At 38.5% G+C, this 21,864-nt stretch overlaps 1 protein-coding gene across 2 annotated transcripts in view; it reads right to left on the minus strand.

The window, feature by feature from the left end:
- Positions 1-1,613: 1,613 nt before the first annotated feature.
- TMEM268 (transmembrane protein 268) overlaps positions 1,614-21,864 on the minus strand; it is a 45,330-nt gene continuing 25,079 nt past the window's right edge. The window contains exons 5-9 of one of the 2 annotated variants that reach the window (XM_075184877.1): positions 13,353-13,502; positions 13,159-13,269; positions 12,495-12,566; positions 10,188-10,373; positions 1,614-3,690 (exon numbers count right to left, since the gene is read on the minus strand). In XM_075184877.1, coding sequence (XP_075040978.1) covers positions 3,514-3,690; positions 10,188-10,373; positions 12,495-12,566; positions 13,159-13,269; positions 13,353-13,502 — 696 coding nt within the window. In that variant the 3' untranslated portion in view covers positions 1,614-3,513. The remainder of the gene's footprint in view (positions 3,691-10,187; positions 10,374-12,494; positions 12,567-13,158; positions 13,270-13,352; positions 13,503-21,864) is intronic. The other variant, XM_075184876.1, reaches the window with a different exon arrangement.

Here is a 21,864-nt window from a genome sequence, read left to right on the forward strand (position 1 = left end):
CAGCATTTATTGTTTACATAAATGGAGAAAGCAATTTGCCATAAATGTATTTATGCATGTATAAATATCTAACCACAACTGCAACATAATTAGAACTTAATTAACTGCCCCAAGTGTGTGGAGGACCCGGAGGTCTGTTATAAACCACCAATGTGAACTATCCCAGAGCTGCCCAGTTTTTATGCTCGAGAGGTCAGCCACACGATCATCTCATCAGGACCTTGCCCTTGGTTTAAAGGGCAAGGTCCTGATGATGGTATAATCATCATCATCTTGGGAACTTGGCCTTGGGGTATCTGTCTAAACTAATTTCCGTCACATAAAAGCATCACCTTGTCAACATCTCCGATTTCACCACTATGGTTTTAGGAAACATCACCCATAATCTCACCAGGTCCTCCTCATCTCGTCAATTCCCTCATAGGTGCACCTCCCAAATCATAGCCTCTCCTGTGTATTACTAGATTTCAGAAGCATGGTCAGCCTTTGCATGCCTGCTAAAATATTCACCAAATCATCTCATTTCATACCCTGTTCACACACCTCATCTCTTACCAGTTCCACTGAGAAGCTTATGGCTTTGTATTGGTCTACACGGCCATTGCGTGCCAGGAAACACTATGACATGGGCCCACTTAAAGTCATCCCCTCATTTTAATCTGGATTTAGTTACCTCCACTTACCGAAACTGCCCTCACTAAGGTCACTAATGACCTTCTCTTTGCTAAATATTCGGGACAATTATACCTTGTTATCCTTCTAGACACCTCTGCTGCCTTCAATACCGTTGACCACTCCCTCCTTTTGCAAACTTCTCCAATCTAAAGGCCTCTGTAACACTACCCTATTCTGGTTTTCCTCTTACCTCACCAATCTATTCTTGGCCCCCTGCTCTTTTCCCTCTACACCGCCTCCCTTGACCTCATCAGCTCTTTGGGCTTCCAGTACCACCTTTATTCTGATGACAGCCAAATCTATCTTTCCTTCTCTAATCTCTTTACTTCTCCTATGTCTTGCATCTCCTGATGTCTCTTGGCCATCTCATCTTGGATGTCCTAGCGCTTTCTTAAACCCAATATTTCTAAGACTGAATTTTTCATCTTCCCCGCCTCCCGAGCTCCTCACCTCCCCCCTCTCTTTCTGTTGATAACACAGCCCCCTTCTCTGTCCCTGAAGTCTGTTTCCTAGGGGTCATCCTTGACTCCTCCGTATTTAGTCCCCGCCCCCTTTTGACAGCTGAGGCTGCCTACGGATGCACACTATGTACAGGTCCGTTCGGCAGAGACAGGCAGGGAGAGTGTGCCGCTCTGATTGTGTTTTAAAGACAATCAGAGCAGCACACTCTCCTTGCCTGTCTCTGCCGAACGGACCTGCACATAGTGTGCAGCCGCTGGCAGCAAGCCCCTGCTAGGAGGGCCAATTGGGGGGGGGAGGGGCAATTGCCCCTATCGCCCCCCCCCCCCCCCCCCCGGATCCGCCACTGCCTCTAGGCCCACTTCACATTGGACGTTACCATCACTCTTACTCACTATTCCGTAAATCACTTGATCTGCATTACCAAGTTATATGTGTATTATTTGTTAAACAGCAGATGTCTTTTTATAATTTTGTTTTTAATGTATTATTTCATGTGTTATGGATCGTAGAATTCTGCTTATTAAATACTACTGTAACGGAGCTGCAGACCTTTTTTTGGTGCCATCCAAATACAAGATAATAATACCGGGAGCTTGAAGGTCAGTATTGTTTCAATATTAATATTACCTTTTACAATTGATCCGTTATCCACACTTGCCAATTTTCACCATTAAAGGGGAAGTCATGAAGCAGAAACAGGGGGGCCATGGCTCCAGAAATCACGTAATTTTACTCCCCCCCACACTGCAACACTCTGCAATTGTCTCACCGAGCCATGGGGACGGGGCCAAAATGACACAAATCACTGCAAATTGCGTCGTCTAGGGCCCCGGGCACTCTGACTTCACTAGGAAGTGAGCGGGATATGGGAGTAAGACAGAGACTTACCCGAGGGTAGATATGTATGCTGTTAACGTCACCTTAACAATTGGCATCAATCAGTTCTGTAATACATTTGTATGGTATTGAATGATGTTCTTTATCAGTTGTTGTTATGGTTATAGTTTTTCTTTAATTAAAAATTAACACATGATTTGTAAAATATATAGTGCTCCGTTTGTATTGCAAACATCAACATAGACCTTTAGATTCCGAGTTCCTTTGTCAGTTTAATCCTTTTTACTAGTCACATCTGTGATGGAAGTGGGCCGGTATACGGTGCTATGCCATACCGCCATTCGTCCTACTGCCTTCATTGTACATTTTCCATCCCGTCACTTCTAAATTTCCACTTCGACCACTGATTCACATTGATTGAATAACCTGATTTCTTTTAACACTTTAACGTGTCATTTTTCCGAAAACAAAGTATTTAAGCCGTCAGGTTTCCAACGTATAAAAGTGCCATTTCTGCATGCATAGAGGTTTGCACAAGAACAATGTCAATTTTAGGTTTCAGCAATCCAAAGATTGTCAGTTCATGATTCAGCTGAGTGTACATTGAAAATACACAACTACAAGTACTGACATTTTCAGTTCCTGGCTTTCATCTTTCACATTGGTTGGGCAATTAGTTACAGTGTCTACCCCTCCTTTAGACAACCTTTACTTATGTAACCCACAGCTAGTTAGGTAGTGTCACCAGGTAGCCCCTTGGGACCTCCACCCTTCCCCGCAATGCTGACAGCAGGGAGAGGAGAATGGACCCAAAGTGGCTGGGTGAGTAGTTTAAAGTTCTCCCTGTATGGTAGGTGTGTAGTATATGTGGCACCTGATTGGACAAGAGTTCAATCAGTTGATGTATACACTGCACAGGCCCCGTCATAGCTGACTATACAGCAAGGATGGGCTCACTCCACCAGTGAGGGCAGCTCTCTCAGTCATCATCATCATCTATTTATATAGCGCTACTAATTCCTTAGTACTGTACAGAGAACTCATTCACATCAGTCCCTGCCCCATTGGAGCTTACAGTCTAAATTCCCTAACATACACACAGACAGACTAGGGTCAATTTGATAGCAGCCAATTAACCTACCAGTATGTTTTTGGATTGTGGGAGGAAACTGGAGCACCCAGAGGAAACCCACGCAAACACGGGGAGAACATACAAACTCCACACAGAGAAGGCCATGGTCGGGAATCGAACTCATGACCCCAGTGCTGTGAGGCAGAAGTACTAACCACTGAGCCACCGTGCAGTCACATATATTTTTTTTTTCTGCAACCGGAACCATCTGGATACAACAGGAAACAGGGATGGAAAGATTTCTAGATAGAATGCAAATTGCATGCTGAGACTGTTAGTCCATTATCCATTGTAGAGTGACTGCTGTTGGTTGCTACCATTTCCTCTCCGCCATAAGGGGAGTTATTGCACATGAGATCTCTATGACAGTATGTAGACGTCTAGGCTGTTCTCCTGTCGTCATTTCTTTATATACATGTGAAGCAACGTCCAGAGCTAAGTATACTGTTCTCAATAAACTGACAAGGGCATGGCACGTCAAGAACCCCAGTATGGCCTGCATCGTGGACCCGGGGGAGCTGTCCTGTGGTGAGGAGACGTACATAACAGGCACTGGCCACAACCAGGAGCTGACGAGCCATCACCTGAGAGAGAAGAATTTGGTTACATTGGTTCTACAAACATTTGCTCCATAAATATTTCAAGGCACCCCTCCAAAATAATTACCAAGCAGTCCCGTTTTAGAAGTAGTTGGGTCAAAAAAAGTAATAAGCATTTGGCCCCCTTCATCCACACACTCTGTGCCTTCCTTCATCTCCACTCACTCTGCCCCCTCTGCATCCACTCACTCTGTGCCCCTACATCCACTCACTCTGCATCCACTCACTCTGCCCCCTCTGCATCCACTCACTCTACCCCCTCTGTATCATCCTCTCACTCTGCCCCCTCTGCATCCTCCTCTCACTCTGCCCCCTCTGCATCCTCCTCTCACTCTGCCCCCTCTGCATCCACTCACTCTACCCCCTCTGTATCATCCTCTCACTCTGCCCCCTCTGCATCCTCCTCTCACTCTGCCCCCTCTGCATCCTCCTCTCACTCTGCCCCCTCTGCATCCTCCTCTCACTCTGCCCCCTCTGCATCCCGGGGGCCATGAAGAGGGGGGAAAAAAACCAAAAAACAAAACTTACCAATCCGACGGCGCCCGGGACCCAGCATCCTCCTCTCTCCTGCTGCTTGTCACTGAATGTCGGGCATGATGACGTCACGCCCGACATTCAGTGAGAAGCGAGCAGGGAGGATGCTGGGTCCCGGGCGCCGCCGGATTGGTAAGTTTTTTTTGTTTTGTTTTTTCTCTACCTGGCAGCGGCACCACTGTGACACACTTTGGGAACCGCGGGCCTAAGCTCAATCTCAAGGGTTTAAGAGAACTTCAGAGTCAGCGTAGGGATCAGCAACAAAGACAGAATATTAGGTCCTGAACCCAGCGAGGCCTTGTTATTATTGCATCACATACTGGAACAAGACTGCCAATGACGTCCCTGGTACAGAGCATCTGAGTAGAAGCAATGCCAGCTGTGAGATCACCCAGGCAGCTTGCTGGAAGAGCCCCAGTTCTGCATGTGCCTGAAATAGTATGATCACAGGGACGTTCTTGTAGGGGACGAGATAAAGTAAGGGAGAAGCTATACTAGGGCACTGCTGGCACTTCTGGTCATAAAGTGCAGGGCACAGCAGCAGGAACTTGTAAACTACTGAGGGGCAAAATGCATACACAATGTAAACTTGCAGCGGAGCTGCACAGTGGAAACCTGCCCGACTCTGCGTAGTTGCTGGGTTCTCCCAATGGACTACTGATTTCACCCTCATTAATGGTATTATTTGACTTTGTTAAGTAAAGGGACAATACAGCTGATTTCATTTTAAGTGTCATATGTGTAGAGCTTAGCATTTTAACCACATTGGTTCATTGGCTCAGCTGTGCTCCCGGTTTCGCTTGTGCAACGTTGTAAGCGGTAACTGCAAAAACCTTGGCCTGTTGTCCAAAATAAGGACCATGAACCCTTGTTCATTTAAATATCTTGCATGCAGACATTATATCTTGTTTGAACTTGGTTTATAATTATAACTAGATCGTGATGGATATGGGATTCTCTAATAGGTCAGAGCAAGTATTGTCCACTTCCCAAAATATGTAAAATTCAGCAGAAGCAGTTGCATTCTTACAGATGAAGAATGGAATATGATGTGAAAGGACTCACAAGATGCCACCTCTTGTCTAAGGTGCCAACAACTACACTTACACATTCTCCGCAAGGTCTACCACACTCCCATGGGAACGTTCAAAATGGGTAGACGAAGCAACTCTGACTACCCTAAATGTAAAACCTTCCAGCTACCTTTTGGCGTATGCTTTGGAGTTGTCTAGTGGTGCATAATATTGGGAAGTTGCGTCTAACTGCATATGTTTAACAGTGGCAGTAGCCCCAGTTAAACATGTTATTTTAGCACCAGCCTAGAAGAGTGTTTGAACAAACCTTTATTCAACTTTATATTTAATTTAAAATCATTAGCTAAGGTTATCCTTGTTTGGTGCTGGATGACGACAGATGCCCCTAGTGCAAGTGTGTTATTTAACGGAATGGAAACCTGCAAAAATAAATTGGGGTCAGTTTACTATAAGAGGTCAGCTCACTACATAATGGATCAAGCCCACAAGTGCACTGCCAGCAGCAGACAAAACTCTGCGCATGGATAGTTCTTTTCACACGCCTGCGCAATAGAGAAAGGAAGAAATTGACTGGGCCGAAAAGCCGTTCACTGCAGCATTACGCTGCCAGCGCAACAAGGTTTCGCTAAAGAGGGGGTTTAAGGCTGCAGCTGTCCCGGCGGTTCTACATTGATAAATTGGGTTGATACTACCATATCGCTGAGGTAATCTGCAAAAAGAATGTTAGTTAAAACAGAACTCTGACCAATGATAAATAGACCCTTCAGTGTGGTGATCGGCAATTATAAATAGACCCCTTAGTGTGGTGATCGGGATTGATAAATAGACCCCTTAGTGTGGTGACCGGCAATGATAAATAGACCCCTCAGTGTGGTGATCAGCAATAATAAAAAAGACCCCTCAGTGTGGTGACCGGCAATGATAAATAGACCCCTTAGTGTGGTGACCGGCAATGATAAATAGACCCCCTTAGTGTGGTGACCGGCAATGATAAATAGACCCCTCAGTGTGGTGATCGGCAATGATAAATAGACCCCTTAGTGTGGTGAGTGGCAATGATAAATAGACCCCTTGGTGTGGTGATCGGCAATGATAAATAGACCCCTTAGTGTGGTGACCGGGAATGCTAAATAGACCCCTTAGTGTGGTGACCGGGAATGATAAATAGACCCCTTGGTGTGGTGACCGGCAATGATAAATAGACCCCTTGGTGTGGTGATCGGCAAATGATAAATAGACCCCTTGGTGTGGTGATCGGCAAATGATAAATAGACCCCTTGGTGTGGAGACCGGCAATGATAAATAGACCCCTTAGTGTGGTGATCGGCAATGATAAATAGACCCCTTAGTGTGGTGACCGGCAATGATAAATAGACCCCTTAGTGTGGTGATCGGCAATGATAAACAGACGCCTTAGTGTGGTGATCGGCAATGATAAACAGACCCCTTAGTGTGGTGATCGGCAATGATAAACAGACGCCTTAGTGTGGTGATCGGCAATGATAAATAGACCCCTTAGTGTGGTGACGGGCAATGATACATAGACCCCTTAGTGTGGTGATCGGCAATGATAAATAGACCCCTTAGTGTGGTGATCGGCAATGATAAATAGACCCCTTAGTGTGGTGACCGGCAATGATAAATAGACCCCTTAGTGTGGTGACCGGCAATGATAAATAGACCCCTTAGTGTGGTGATCGGCAATGATAAATAGACCCCTTAGGGTGGTGATCGGCAATGATAAATAGACCCCTTAGGGTGGTGATCGGCAATGATAAATAGACCCCTTAGGGTAGTGATCGGCAATGATAAATAGACCCCTTAGTGTGGTGATGGGCAATGATAAATAGACCCCTTAGTGTGGTGACCGGCAATGATACATAGACCCCCTTAGTGTGGTGACGGGCAATGATACATAGACCCCTTAGTGTGGTGACCGGCAATGATAAATAGACCCCTTAGTGTGGTGACCGGCAATGATAAATAGACCCCTTAGTGTGGTGATCGGCAATGATAAATAGACCCCTTAGTGTGGTGACCGGCAATGATAAATAGACCCCTCAGTGTGGTGATCGGCAATGATAAATAGACCCCTCGGTGTGGTGATCGGCAATGATAAATAGACCCCTCGGTGTGGTGATCGGCAATGATAAATAGACCCCTCGGTGTGGTGATCGGCAATGATAAATAGACCCCTTAGTGTGGTGACCGGGAATGATAAATAGACCCCTTAGTGTGGTGACCGGCAATGATAAATAGACCCCTTGGTGTGGTGATCGGCAAATGATAAATAGACCCCTTGGTGTTTAGACCGGCAATGATAAATAGACCCCTTAGTGTGGTGATCGGCAATGATAAACAGACCCCTTAGTGTGGTGATCGGCAATGATAAATAGACCCCTTAGTGTGGTGACCGGCAATGATAAATAGACCCCCTTAGTGTGGTGATCGGCAATGATAAACAGACGCCTTAGTGTGGTGATCGGCAATGATAAACAGACCCCTTAGTGTGGTGATCGGCAATGATAAACAGACCCCTTAGTGTGGTGATCGGCAATGATAAATAGACCCCTTAGTGTGGTGACCGGCAATGATAAATAGACCCCCTTAGTGTGGTGACGGGCAAAGATACATAGACCCCTTATTGTGGTGACCGGCAATGATACATAGACCCCTTAGTGTGGTGACTGGCAATGATAAATAGACCCCTTAGTGTGGTGATCGGCAATGATAAATAGACCCCTTAGTGTGGTGATCGGCAATGATAAATAGACCCCTTAGTGTGGTGACCGGCAATGATAAATAGACCCCTTAGGGTGGTGATCGGCAATGATAAATAGACCCCTTAGGGTGGTGATCGGCAATGATAAATAGACCCCTTAGGGTGGTGATCGGCAATGATAAATAGACCCCTTAGTGTGGTGACGGGCAATGATAAATAGACCCCTTAGTGTGGTGACCGGCAATGATAAATAGACCCCCTTAGTGTGGTGACCGGCAATGATACATAGACCCCTTAGTGTGGTGACCGGCAATAATAAATAGACCCCTTAGTGTGGTGACCGGCAATGATAAATAGACCCCTTAGTGTGGTGACCGGCAATGATAAATAGACCCCTTAGTGTGGTGATCGGCAATGATAAATAGACCCCTTAGTGTGGTGATCGGCAATGATAAATAGACCCCTTAGTGTGGTGATCGGCAATGATAAATAGACCCCTTAGTGTGGTGATCGGCAATGATAAATAGACCCCTTAGTGTGGTGATCGGCAATGATAAATAGACCCCTTAGTGTGGTGACCGGCAATGATAAATAGACCCCTTACTGTGGTGATCGGCAATGATAAATAGATCCCTTAGGGTGGTGATCAGCAATGATAAATAGACCCCTTAGGGTGGTGATCGGCAATGATAAATAGACCCCTTAGGGTGGTGATCGGCAATGATAAACAGACCCCTTAGTGTGGTGATCGGCAATGATAAATAGACCCCTTAGTGTGGTGACCGGCAATGATAAATAGACCCCCTTAGTGTGGTGATCGGCAATGATAAACAGACGCCTTAGTGTGGTGATCGGCAATGATAAACAGACGCCTTAGTGTGGTGATCGGCAATGATAAACAGACCCCTTAGTGTGGTGATCGGCAATGATAAATAGACCCCTTAGTGTGGTGACCGGCAATGATAAATAGACCCCCTTAGTGTGGTGACGGGCAATGATACATAGACCCCTTATTGTGGTGACCGGCAATGATAAATAGACCCCTTAGTGTGGTGACTGGCAATGATAAATAGACCTCTTAGTGTGGTGATCGGCAATGATAAATAGACCCCTTAGTGTGGTGATCGGCAATGATAAATAGACCCCTTAGTGTGGTGACCGGCAATGATAAATAGACCCCTTAGTGTGGTGATCGGCAATGATAAATAGACCCCTTAGGGTGGTGATCGGCAATGATAAATAGACCCCTTAGGGTGGTGATCGGCAATGATAAATAGACCCCTTAGGGTGGTGATCGGCAATGATAAATAGACCCCTTAGTGTGGTGACGGGGCAATGATAAATAGACCCCTTAGTGTGGTGACCGGCAATGATAAATAGACCCCCTTAGTGTGGTGACGGGCAATGATACATAGACCCCTTATTGTGGTGACCGGCAATGATAAATAGACCCCTTAGTGTGGTGACCGGCAATGATAAATAGACCCCTTAGTGTGGTGATCGGCAATGATAAATAGACCCCTTAGTGTGGTGATCGGCAATGATAAATAGACCCCTTAGTGTGGTGATCGGCAATGATAAATAGACCCCTTAGTGTGGTGATCGGCAATGATAAATAGACCCCTTAGTGTGGTGATCGGCAATGATAAATAGACCCCTTAGTGTGGTGATCGGCAATGATAAATAGACCCCTTAGTGTGGTGACCGGCAATGATAAATAGACCCCTTAGTGTGGTGATCGGCAATGATAAATAGATCCCTTAGGGTGGTGATCGGCAATGATAAATAGACCCCTTAGGGTGGTGATCGGCAATGATAAATAGACCCCTTAGGGTGGTGATCGGCAATGATAAATAGACCCCTTAGGGTGGTGATCGGCAATGATAAATAGACCCCTTAGTGTGGTGATCAGCAATGATAAATAGACCCCTTAGTGTGGTGACCGGGAATGGAAATAAAAGTGCTACAGAGGAAGTACGGGAATTATGATAGACTGGGGGTTAGGAGCAATACTGTAATACAAAGGAATGGGGCAGGGACTGATATGAATGACTACATATTCTCTGTGTAATATTATCGGCATTATATAAATAAGCTATAATAGTAATAATAAAGGAAATGCATATGTCCTCCTGGAATGTAATTTATCCTCTTTTAACAGCTTGTAGTGAATGGGTAATAGATTTACTCACTTCTGGTTGATCCTGCACAATAAGTGCAATTTTCTTGCTGCACAGCACAGGCTTCTCCCTGGTACCACTGGACAGTAGAGGGCTCTCTTCTGTTGGTTGGTTCTCAGGGCCGACTTCAGCCAGCAAAGGGTCAGCAGGCGTTTCTATGAAAATAAATAGCTGGTCCAAACATTGCCTGAGATCATCCTGCACAAGAGAAAAATACAATATAATGCCTGCAGTCTGAAGATGTAATCTAAACCTACAACATGTTTATTATTATATATAGCACATACATATATGTTATACTTTGCCCCTAAGATATTTGATGTCAGGTTCACATATACCCACGGTTTACATATGATGTACCCACGGTTTACATACTAGTTGTATGTGAATGCATCCAAAACGCACAAGCAGCAACTTTAGCAATTCATTTCAATAGCCCATTCATTTCAATGGGGTTTTCAGCATATGCGCTGAACATAGAAACCCCACTGAAAAGAATGGGCAATTCAAATGAATGGGAGATGCTCAGCACATTAAAAATAGATGCAAAAAATCGGACAAAGTGCCCCACTAAAATCCGCAACCAGCCCAGCACGAGACAGCTGACTCCATTACACTAAAAACCGGTAAATAAAACACAGACGCAATTATGAAATAAAATTAAGTTCATTAATTAAATAAATTCTTCTTGTAAATGTTCCATGTTTGCATTCCAATGGGAACATTTTCCCCTTGTAATTCAAAGGAAAATGTTCCATATTTGTAATCCAAAGGGAAACATATTATCTGAATCCAAAGGGAAATTCATATTTGTAATTCAAAGGGACAGATGTTCTTCTTTTAATCTAAAGGGAAATGTTCCATGTCTTGATGTTACTGCACTCTCATGATTCATTTAAGTCATAAATAAGGCTAATCCGAGCAGTACTTTACTAAATTAACATAAAAGCTTAGTTAAAGTGGTAGGAGGGTGGACTTTGATGTGATGTTGACACTTTTCCGCACTGCTATCGTCAGATTCTTCTTCCTCCCTGCAAATCTAGAGGCGTTTTGTATCTTGCATAGGCTTCTGGAGCGAGTATGGACATGTAAAGTTGGACTCACTTTATATAATAACCACAGATGTCTTAAGATATGTGTGACTCAACATACTACGCTGAATGTGTTAGCCACATGAAACTAAGTTTAAAGAGTAACCCCTCCTCCCCCACAAAAAAGTGCAACCAGCACTAACGCTCATAGGGAGAGAGTCAATTAGCCGCGATGTTCTGAGGAACATTGTGGCGTAGGATTTTTACAAAAACTCTCCACTGATTTTTTTTTCTTTCACCCTATAGAGGTGCGAGGAAAGATCAACGGAGAATTTACCGTAGTAACGGTAAAAATGTGCAGCTGGGATGTTCTCCCCCATGGCCTAGGCTGGTATCAGAAATTTTGGGTGAACAACACTGTGGACTGGCAGGTCCACAGCATAGTGTCTGTCTGCCATAATGTCAACCAGCTTTAGCCTGTACAGAATAGGGCAGAAGTCTGTAGGCAAAATAACAAAACATACCCATTAGAAGGAAACAGCTGTGCTGATACTGTACTTGCATTGACCTTCCCTCCATCGTTCCGCCTCTCTAAGGGAACACAGTAGTAACTCTAAGAGCGCCTGAGTCTGCACAGGAACTTACGGCTTATGCATTTTTGTGCGCAGTCGCAGTGCAGAAATGCGCATTTTACAGGGGGAAAATGAACTTGGGTCCAACACTACATGAGACCCTATGTGTTGGGTGGACAATCTAGCACACCGGTGCAAAACCGAGGCATTAATCCCTACGCATCCAGTGTGCTTCATAAATTAGGACAAGTGTTCACAATGATGACTCGAGGATCTATAACCTCAAGAAAATACAGGGAAGTGATCATAGTCCATTCGCGGTTAAGCGCGAGTCCCCAGGACTCAATAATAGGTTTTCAAACAGTGGGGAGTACCTTCCTTTGTGTGGGAGGAGCCTCTTTCAGAGACAAATGGAAGCCCATCACCTAGCAATATGACATTATTATGTATTGCAGACTTAGACAACATGTGACTCTTCCGCTCCTGTGGTAGTATTTCCCAACATGCCTTGACAGCCAGAGATTGGCATAGCTTGCTGGGAGTAATAGTTCCACAACAGTTTTAAAGCCACGGGAAGCCTATGCCTGCTCTATAGAATAAGTGAGACTTTGGGAAAGTAAAGCAGATTGTAGATTGTAACAGAGAGAAAACGATGTTTGAAAATATGTGCCTTATTAATTACTAGCTTAATGATGTGGTGGCTATTTCCTCCTCACCTGATTCATGTTGGTCAAACGCTGGGAGAGTCTCTGGTGACAGCCCCACAGATGAAAGTAGATGAAGCAGAGCTGGGCATCGGTGTAAAGGAAATGGTTTATGTCAACACTGGTCAGAACAAGATACACGTTCACCTCAGATCGTGCTTCTATAAGGGTCCTGATAATGTATTTGATTTAAAAATGTGCTGTGTAAAGTAAATGTATGCTCATGTCTGAGACATGTACTCATGTAAATATTATCTATGTATTGGCTGCATTCTCAGTGATGTCCCAGGTTTCTAGTATACTTATACTTTGTCATGTCATTGATATTGGTCACACCCACAAAATGGCATCTCTCACTGTAAGCTTTGAGTGCAACTGGCTGGCCTAGAATTTGGACTCACTGGGGCATATTCAAATGTCGACGGAAACGCCGACAATCTCGCAGTCCGCGTATTATTACCGTTATTACGGTAATAATGCGCAGAAAAAACGTTAGTACGGTAATTTTCTCGCTGGATTTCAGCTCGCAGCTCCCTGAAATCCAGCTAACTACTACCGTAATAATTTAATATGCCCCACTGTGGCCAACTCATTAACCACAAATATTTTCCTTTAGTTACTTAGTGAATCTGCTGCAGAAGACGTACAGTTTGTAAGCCACAAGTGTAAAGGATACCGATGGGACACTGTGCCATCTCCTCGACCGGTTGCTGATTCCCAACAGGACGTTGTATTCCATGAAGATCTCGTTGGCCGCTGCCAGCCGGATATCTGTGTTGATATTTATCTACCATTATGGACAGATGATTAGGTTAGTTCATAAGAAGGGTGAGAAAAATGCCAAATCCCTATGTTGTGCGCACATCTCACCTTCTTTTGATGTTGGTTGATGATTAAGATGATCGCCACGGTGATAACGGCAGCTGCAATAGTGACGGAGATACTGGTCACCCAGCTGTGACCACTAGAGAACACCTGGGCCGTGAAGTAGAGATTGGTCCAAATGGAAGAATACAAAATCTAGAAGAGTAAGGATGGCGTCAACCTTCTGCATGTCAAAGCTCTACCAGCACGCGGCTCTCCTTCCTTATATTGGTATAAGTATGTAATAGTACTGATCTCTCCTTCCTTATAATGGTATAAGTATGTAATAATACTCATCTCTCCTTCCTTATATTGGTATAAGTATGTAATAGTACTGATCTCTCTTCCTTATATTGGTATATAAGTATGTAATAATACTCATCTCTCCTCCTTATAATGGTATAAGTATGTAATAGTACTGATCTCTCCTCCTTATATTGGTATATAAGTATGTAATAATACTCATCTCTCCTTCCTTATATTGGTATAAGTATGTAATAGTACTGATCTCTCCTTCCTTATATTGGTGTATAAGTATGTAATATTACTGATCTCTCCTTCCTTATATTGGTGTATAAGTATGTAATAATACTGATCTCACCTCCTTATATTGGTGTATAAGTATGTAATAATACTGATCTCTCCTTCCTTATATTGGTATAAGTATGTAATATTACTGATCTCTCCTTCCTTATATTGGTATAAGTATGTAATAATACTGATCTCTCCTTCCTTATATTGGTATATAAGTATGTAATTATACTCATCTCTCCTCCTTATATTGGTATAAGTATGTAATAATACTCATCTCTCCTCCTTATAATGGTATAAGTATGTAATAGTACTGATCTCTCTTCCTTATATTGGTATATAAGTATGTAATAATACTCATCTCTCCTCCTTATAATGGTATAAGTATGTAATAGTACTGATCTCTCCTCCTTATATTGGTATATAAGTATGTAATAATACTCATCTCTCCTCCTTATATTGGTATAAGTATGTAATAATACTCATCTCTCCTCCTTATAATGGTATAAGTATGTAATAGTACTGATCTCTCCTCCTTATATTGGTATATAAGTATGTAATAATACTCATCTCTCCTCCTTATATTGGTATATAAGTATGTAATAGTACTGATCTCTCCTTCCTTATATTGGTATAAGTATGTAATAATACTCATCTCTCCTTCCTTATATTGGTATAAGTATGTAATAGTACTGATCTCTCCTTCCTTATATTGGTGTATAAGTATGTAATATTACTGATCTCTCCTTCCTTATATTGGTGTATAAGTATGTAATAATACTGATCTCACCTCCTTATATTGGTGTATAAGTATGTAATAATACTGATCTCTCCTTCCTTATATTGGTATAAGTATGTAATATTACTGATCTCTCCTTCCTTATATTGGTATAAGTATGTAATAATACTGATCTCTCCTTCCTTATATTGGTATATAAGTATGTAATTATACTCATCTCTCCTCCTTATATTGGTATAAGTATGTAATAATACTCATCTCTCCTCCTTATAATGGTATAAGTATGTAATAGTACTGATCTCTCTTCCTTATATTGGTATATAAGTAAGTAATAATACTCATCTCTCCTCCTTATATTGGTATAAGTATGTAATAATACTCATCTCTCCTCCTTATAATGGTATAAGTATGTAATAGTACTGATCTCTCCTCCTTATATTGGTATATAAGTATGTAATAATACTCATCTCTCCTCCTTATATTGGTATAAGTATGTAATAATACTCATCTCTCCTCCTTATAATGGTATAAGTATGTAATAGTACTGATCTCTCCTCCTTATATTGGTATATAAGTATGTAATAATACTCATCTCTCCTCCTTATATTGGTATATAAGTATGTAATAATACTGATCTCTCCTTCCTTATATTCCTTATATAAGTACGTAATATTACTGATCTCACCTCCTTATAATGGTATATAAGTATGTAATATTACTGATCTCACCTCCTTATAATGGTATAAGTATGTAATAATACTCATCTCTCCTCCTTATGTTGGTATAAGTATGTAATAGTACTGATCTCTCCTCCTTATATTGGTATATAAGTATGTAATAATACTCATCTCTCCTCCTTATATTGGTATAAGTATGTAATAATACTCATCTCTCCTCCTTATAATGGTATAAGTATGTAATAGTACTGATCTCTCCTCCTTATATTGGTATATAAGTATGTAATAATACTCATCTCTCCTCCTTATATTGGTATAAGTATGTAATAATACTCATCTCTCCTCCTTATAATGGTATAAGTATGTAATAGTACTGATCTCTCCTCCTTATATTGGTATATAAGTATGTAATAATACTCATCTCTCCTCCTTATATTGGTATATAAGTATGTAATAATACTGATCTCTCCTTCCTTATATTCCTTATATAAGTATGTAATATTACTGATCTCACCTCCTTATAATGGTATATAAGTATGTAATATTACTGATCTCACCTCCTTATAATGGTATATAAGTATGTAATATTACTGATCTGACCTCCTTATAATGGTATATAAGTATGTAATAATACTCATCTCTCCTTCCTTATATAAGTATGTAATATTACTGATCTTACCTCCTTATAATGGTATATAAGTATGTAATATTACTGATCTCACCTCCTTATAATGGTATATAAGTATGTAATATTACTGATCTCACCTCCTTATAATGGTATATAAGTATGTAATATTACTGATCTCACCTCCTTATAATGGTGTATAAGTATGTAATATTACTGATCTGACCTCCTTATAATGGCGTATAAGTATGTAATAATACTGATCTCACCTCCTTATAATGGTGTATAAGTATGTAATATTACTGATCTCTCCTTCCTTATAATGGTATATAAGTATGTAATATTTCTGATCTGACCTCCTTATAATGGTGTATAAGTATGTAATATTACTGATCTGACCTCCTTATAATGGTGTATAAGTATGTAATATTACTGATCTCACCTCCTTATAATGGTATATAAGTATGTAATATTACTGATCTGACCTCCTTATAATGGTGTATAAGTATGTAATATTACTGATCTGACCTCCTTATAATGGTGTATAAGTATGTAATATTACTGATCTGACCTCCTTATAATGGTGTATAAGTATGTAATATTACTGATCTCTCCTTCCTTATATTGGTATAAGTATGTAATAATACTGATCTCTCCTTCCTTATATTGGTATATAAGTATGTAATTATACTCATCTCTCCTCCTTATAGTGGTATAAGTATGTAATAATACTCATCTCTCCTCCTTATAATGGTATAAGTATGTAATAGTACTGATCTATCCTCCTTATATTGGTATATAAGTATGTAATAATACTCATCTCTCCTCCTTATATTGGTATATAAGTATGTAATAATACTGATCTCTCCTTCCTTATATTCCTTATATAAGTATGTAATATTACTGATCTCACCTCCTTATAATGGTATATAAGTATGTAATATTACTGATCTCACCTCCTTATAATGGTATATAAGTATGTAATATTACTGATCTGACCTCCTTATAATGGTGTATAAGTATGTAATAATACTCATCTCTCCTTCCTTATATAAGTATGTAATATTACTGATCTTACCTCCTTATAATAGTATATAAGTATGTAATATTACTGATCTCACCTCCTTATAATGGTGTATAAGTATGTAATAATACTCATCTCTCCTTCCTTATATAAGTATGTAATATTACTGATCTTACCTCCTTATAATGGTATATAAGTATGTAATATTACTGATCTTACCTCCTTATAATGGTATATAAGTATGTAATATTACTGATCTTACCTCCTTATAATGGTGTATAAGTATGTAATAATACTCATCTCTCCTTCCTTATATAAGTATGTAATATTACTGATCTGACCTCCTTATAATGGTATATAAGTATGTAATATTACTGATCTCACCTCCTTATAATGGTATATAAGTATGTAATATTACTGATCTGACCTCCTTATAATGGTATATAAGTATGTAATAATACTCATCTCTCCTCCTTATATTGGTATAAGTATGTAATATTAGTGATCTCACCTCCTTATAATGGTATATAAGTATGTAATAATACTCATCTCTCCTCCTTATATTGGTATAAGTATGTAATAATACTCATCTCTCCTCCTTATAATGGTATAAGTATGTAATAGTACTGATCTCTCCTCCTTATATTGGTATATAAGTATGTAATAATACTCATCTCTCCTCCTTATATTGGTATATAAGTATGTAATATTACTGATCTTACCTCCTTATAATGGTATATAAGTATGTAATAGTACTGATCTCACCTCCTTATAATGGTATATAAGTATGTAATATTACTGATCTTACCTCCTTATAATGGTATATAAGTATGTAATATTACTGATCTCACCTCCTTATAATGGTGTATAAGTATGTAATATTACTGATCTCTCCTTCCTTATATTGGTGTATAAGTATGTAATAATACTGATCTCACCTCCTTATATTGGTGTATAAGTATGTAATATTACTGATCTCACCTCCTTATAATGGTATATAAGTATGTAATATTACTGATCTTACCTCCTTATAATGGTATATAAGTATGTAATATTACTGATCTCACCTCCTTATAATGGTATATAAGTATGTAATATTACTGATCTTACCTCCTTATAATGGTATATAAGTATGTAATAGTACTGATCTCACCTCCTTATAATGGTATATAAGTATGTAATATTACTGATCTCACCTCCTTATAATGGTATATAAGTATGTAATATTACTGATCTCACCTCCTTATAAATGGTATATAAGTATGTAATAATACTCATCTCTCCTTCCTTATATAAGTATGTAATATTACTGATCTGACCTCCTTATAATGGTATATAAGTATGTAATATTACTGATCTGACCTCCTTATAATGGTATATAAGTATGTAATATTACTGATCTCACCTCCTTATAATGGTATATAAGTATGTAATATTACTGATCTCACCTCCTTATAATGGTATATAAGTATGTAATATTACTGATCTCACCTCCTTATAAATGGTATATAAGTATGTAATAATACTCATCTCTCCTTCCTTATATAAGTATGTAATATTACTGATCTGACCTCCTTATAATGGTATATAAGTATGTAATATTACTGATCTCACCTCCTTATAATGGTATATAAGTATGTAATATTACTGATCTCACCTCCTTATAATGGTATATAAGTATGTAATAATACTCATCTCTCCTCCTTATATTGGTATAAGTATGTAATATTAGTGATCTCACCTCCTTATAATGGTATATAAGTATGTAATAATACTCATCTCTCCTCCTTATATTGGTATAAGTATGTAATAATACTCATCTCTCCTCCTTATAATGGTATAAGTATGTAATAGTACTGATCTCTCCTCCTTATATTGGTATATAAGTATGTAATAATACTCATCTCTCCTCCTTATATTGGTATATAAGTATGTAATATTACTGATCTTACCTCCTTATAATGGTATATAAGTATGTAATAGTACTGATCTCACCTCCTTATAATGGTATATAAGTATGTAATATTACTGATCTTACCTCCTTATAATGGTATATAAGTATGTAATATTACTGATCTCACCTCCTTATAATGGTGTATAAGTATGTAATATTACTGATCTTACCTCCTTATAATGGTATATAAGTATGTAATAGTACTGATCTCACCTCCTTATAATGGTATATAAGTATGTAATATTACTGATCTCACCTCCTTATAATGGTATATAAGTATGTAATATTACTGATCTTACCTCCTTATAATGGTATATAAGTATGTAATATTACTGATCTCACCTCCTTATAATGGTATATAAGTATGTAATATTACTGATCTTACCTCCTTATAATGGTATATAAGTATGTAATATTACTGATCTTACCTCCTTATAATGGTATATAAGTATGTAATAATACTGATCTCACCTCCTTATAATGGTATATAAGTATGTAATATTACTGATCTTACCTCCTTATAATGGTATATAAGTATGTAATATTACTGATCTCACCTCCTTATAATGGTATATAAGTATGTAATATTACTGATCTTACCTCCTTATAATGGTATATAAGTATGTAATATTACTGATCTCACCTCCTTATAATGGTATATAAGTATGTAATAATACTCATCTCTCCTTCCTTATATAAGTATGTAATAGTACTGATCTCACCTCCTTATAATGGTATATAAGTATGTAATATTACTGATCTTACCTCCTTATAATGGTATATAAGTATGTAATATTACTGATCTCACCTCCTTATAATGGTGTATAAGTATGTAATATTACTGATCTTACCTCCTTATAATGGTATATAAGTATGTAATAGTACTGATCTCACCTCCTTATAATGGTATATAAGTATGTAATATTACTGATCTCACCTCCTTATAATGGTATATAAGTATGTAATATTACTGATCTTACCTCCTTATAATGGTATATAAGTATGTAATATTACTGATCTCACCTCCTTATAATGGTATATAAGTATGTAATATTACTGATCTGACCTCCTTATAATGGTATATAAGTATGTAATAATACTCATCTCTCCTCCTTATATTGGTATAAGTATGTAATATTAGTGATCTCACCTCCTTATAATGGTATATAAGTATGTAATAATACTCATCTCTCCTCCTTATATTGGTATAAGTATGTAATAATACTCATCTCTCCTCCTTATAATGGTATAAGTATGTAATAGTACTGATCTCTCCTCCTTATATTGGTATATAAGTATGTAATAATACTCATCTCTCCTCCTTATATTGGTATATAAGTATGTAATATTACTGATCTTACCTCCTTATAATGGTATATAAGTATGTAATAGTACTGATCTCACCTCCTTATAATGGTATATAAGTATGTAATATTACTGATCTTACCTCCTTATAATGGTATATAAGTATGTAATATTACTGATCTCACCTCCTTATAATGGTGTATAAGTATGTAATATTACTGATCTCTCCTTCCTTATATTGGTGTATAAGTATGTAATAATACTGATCTCACCTCCTTATATTGGTGTATAAGTATGTAATATTACTGATCTCACCTCCTTATAATGGTATATAAGTATGTAATATTACTGATCTTACCTCCTTATAATGGTATATAAGTATGTAATATTACTGATCTCACCTCCTTATAATGGTATATAAGTATGTAATATTACTGATCTTACCTCCTTATAATGGTATATAAGTATGTAATAGTACTGATCTCACCTCCTTATAATGGTATATAAGTATGTAATATTACTGATCTCACCTCCTTATAATGGTATATAAGTATGTAATATTACTGATCTCACCTCCTTATAAATGGTATATAAGTATGTAATAATACTCATCTCTCCTTCCTTATATAAGTATGTAATATTACTGATCTGACCTCCTTATAATGGTATATAAGTATGTAATATTACTGATCTGACCTCCTTATAATGGTATATAAGTATGTAATATTACTGATCTCACCTCCTTATAATGGTATATAAGTATGTAATATTACTGATCTCACCTCCTTATAATGGTATATAAGTATGTAATATTACTGATCTCACCTCCTTATAAATGGTATATAAGTATGTAATAATACTCATCTCTCCTTCCTTATATAAGTATGTAATATTACTGATCTGACCTCCTTATAATGGTATATAAGTATGTAATATTACTGATCTCACCTCCTTATAATGGTATATAAGTATGTAATATTACTGATCTCACCTCCTTATAATGGTATATAAGTATGTAATAATACTCATCTCTCCTCCTTATATTGGTATAAGTATGTAATATTAGTGATCTCACCTCCTTATAATGGTATATAAGTATGTAATAATACTCATCTCTCCTCCTTATATTGGTATAAGTATGTAATAATACTCATCTCTCCTCCTTATAATGGTATAAGTATGTAATAGTACTGATCTCTCCTCCTTATATTGGTATATAAGTATGTAATAATACTCATCTCTCCTCCTTATATTGGTATATAAGTATGTAATATTACTGATCTTACCTCCTTATAATGGTATATAAGTATGTAATAGTACTGATCTCACCTCCTTATAATGGTATATAAGTATGTAATATTACTGATCTTACCTCCTTATAATGGTATATAAGTATGTAATATTACTGATCTCACCTCCTTATAATGGTGTATAAGTATGTAATATTACTGATCTTACCTCCTTATAATGGTATATAAGTATGTAATAGTACTGATCTCACCTCCTTATAATGGTATATAAGTATGTAATATTACTGATCTCACCTCCTTATAATGGTATATAAGTATGTAATATTACTGATCTTACCTCCTTATAATGGTATATAAGTATGTAATATTACTGATCTCACCTCCTTATAATGGTATATAAGTATGTAATATTA

Source organism: Mixophyes fleayi, chromosome 9, assembly GCF_038048845.1.
Source record: "Mixophyes fleayi isolate aMixFle1 chromosome 9, aMixFle1.hap1, whole genome shotgun sequence".
Taxonomy (NCBI): domain Eukaryota; kingdom Metazoa; phylum Chordata; class Amphibia; order Anura; family Limnodynastidae; genus Mixophyes; species Mixophyes fleayi.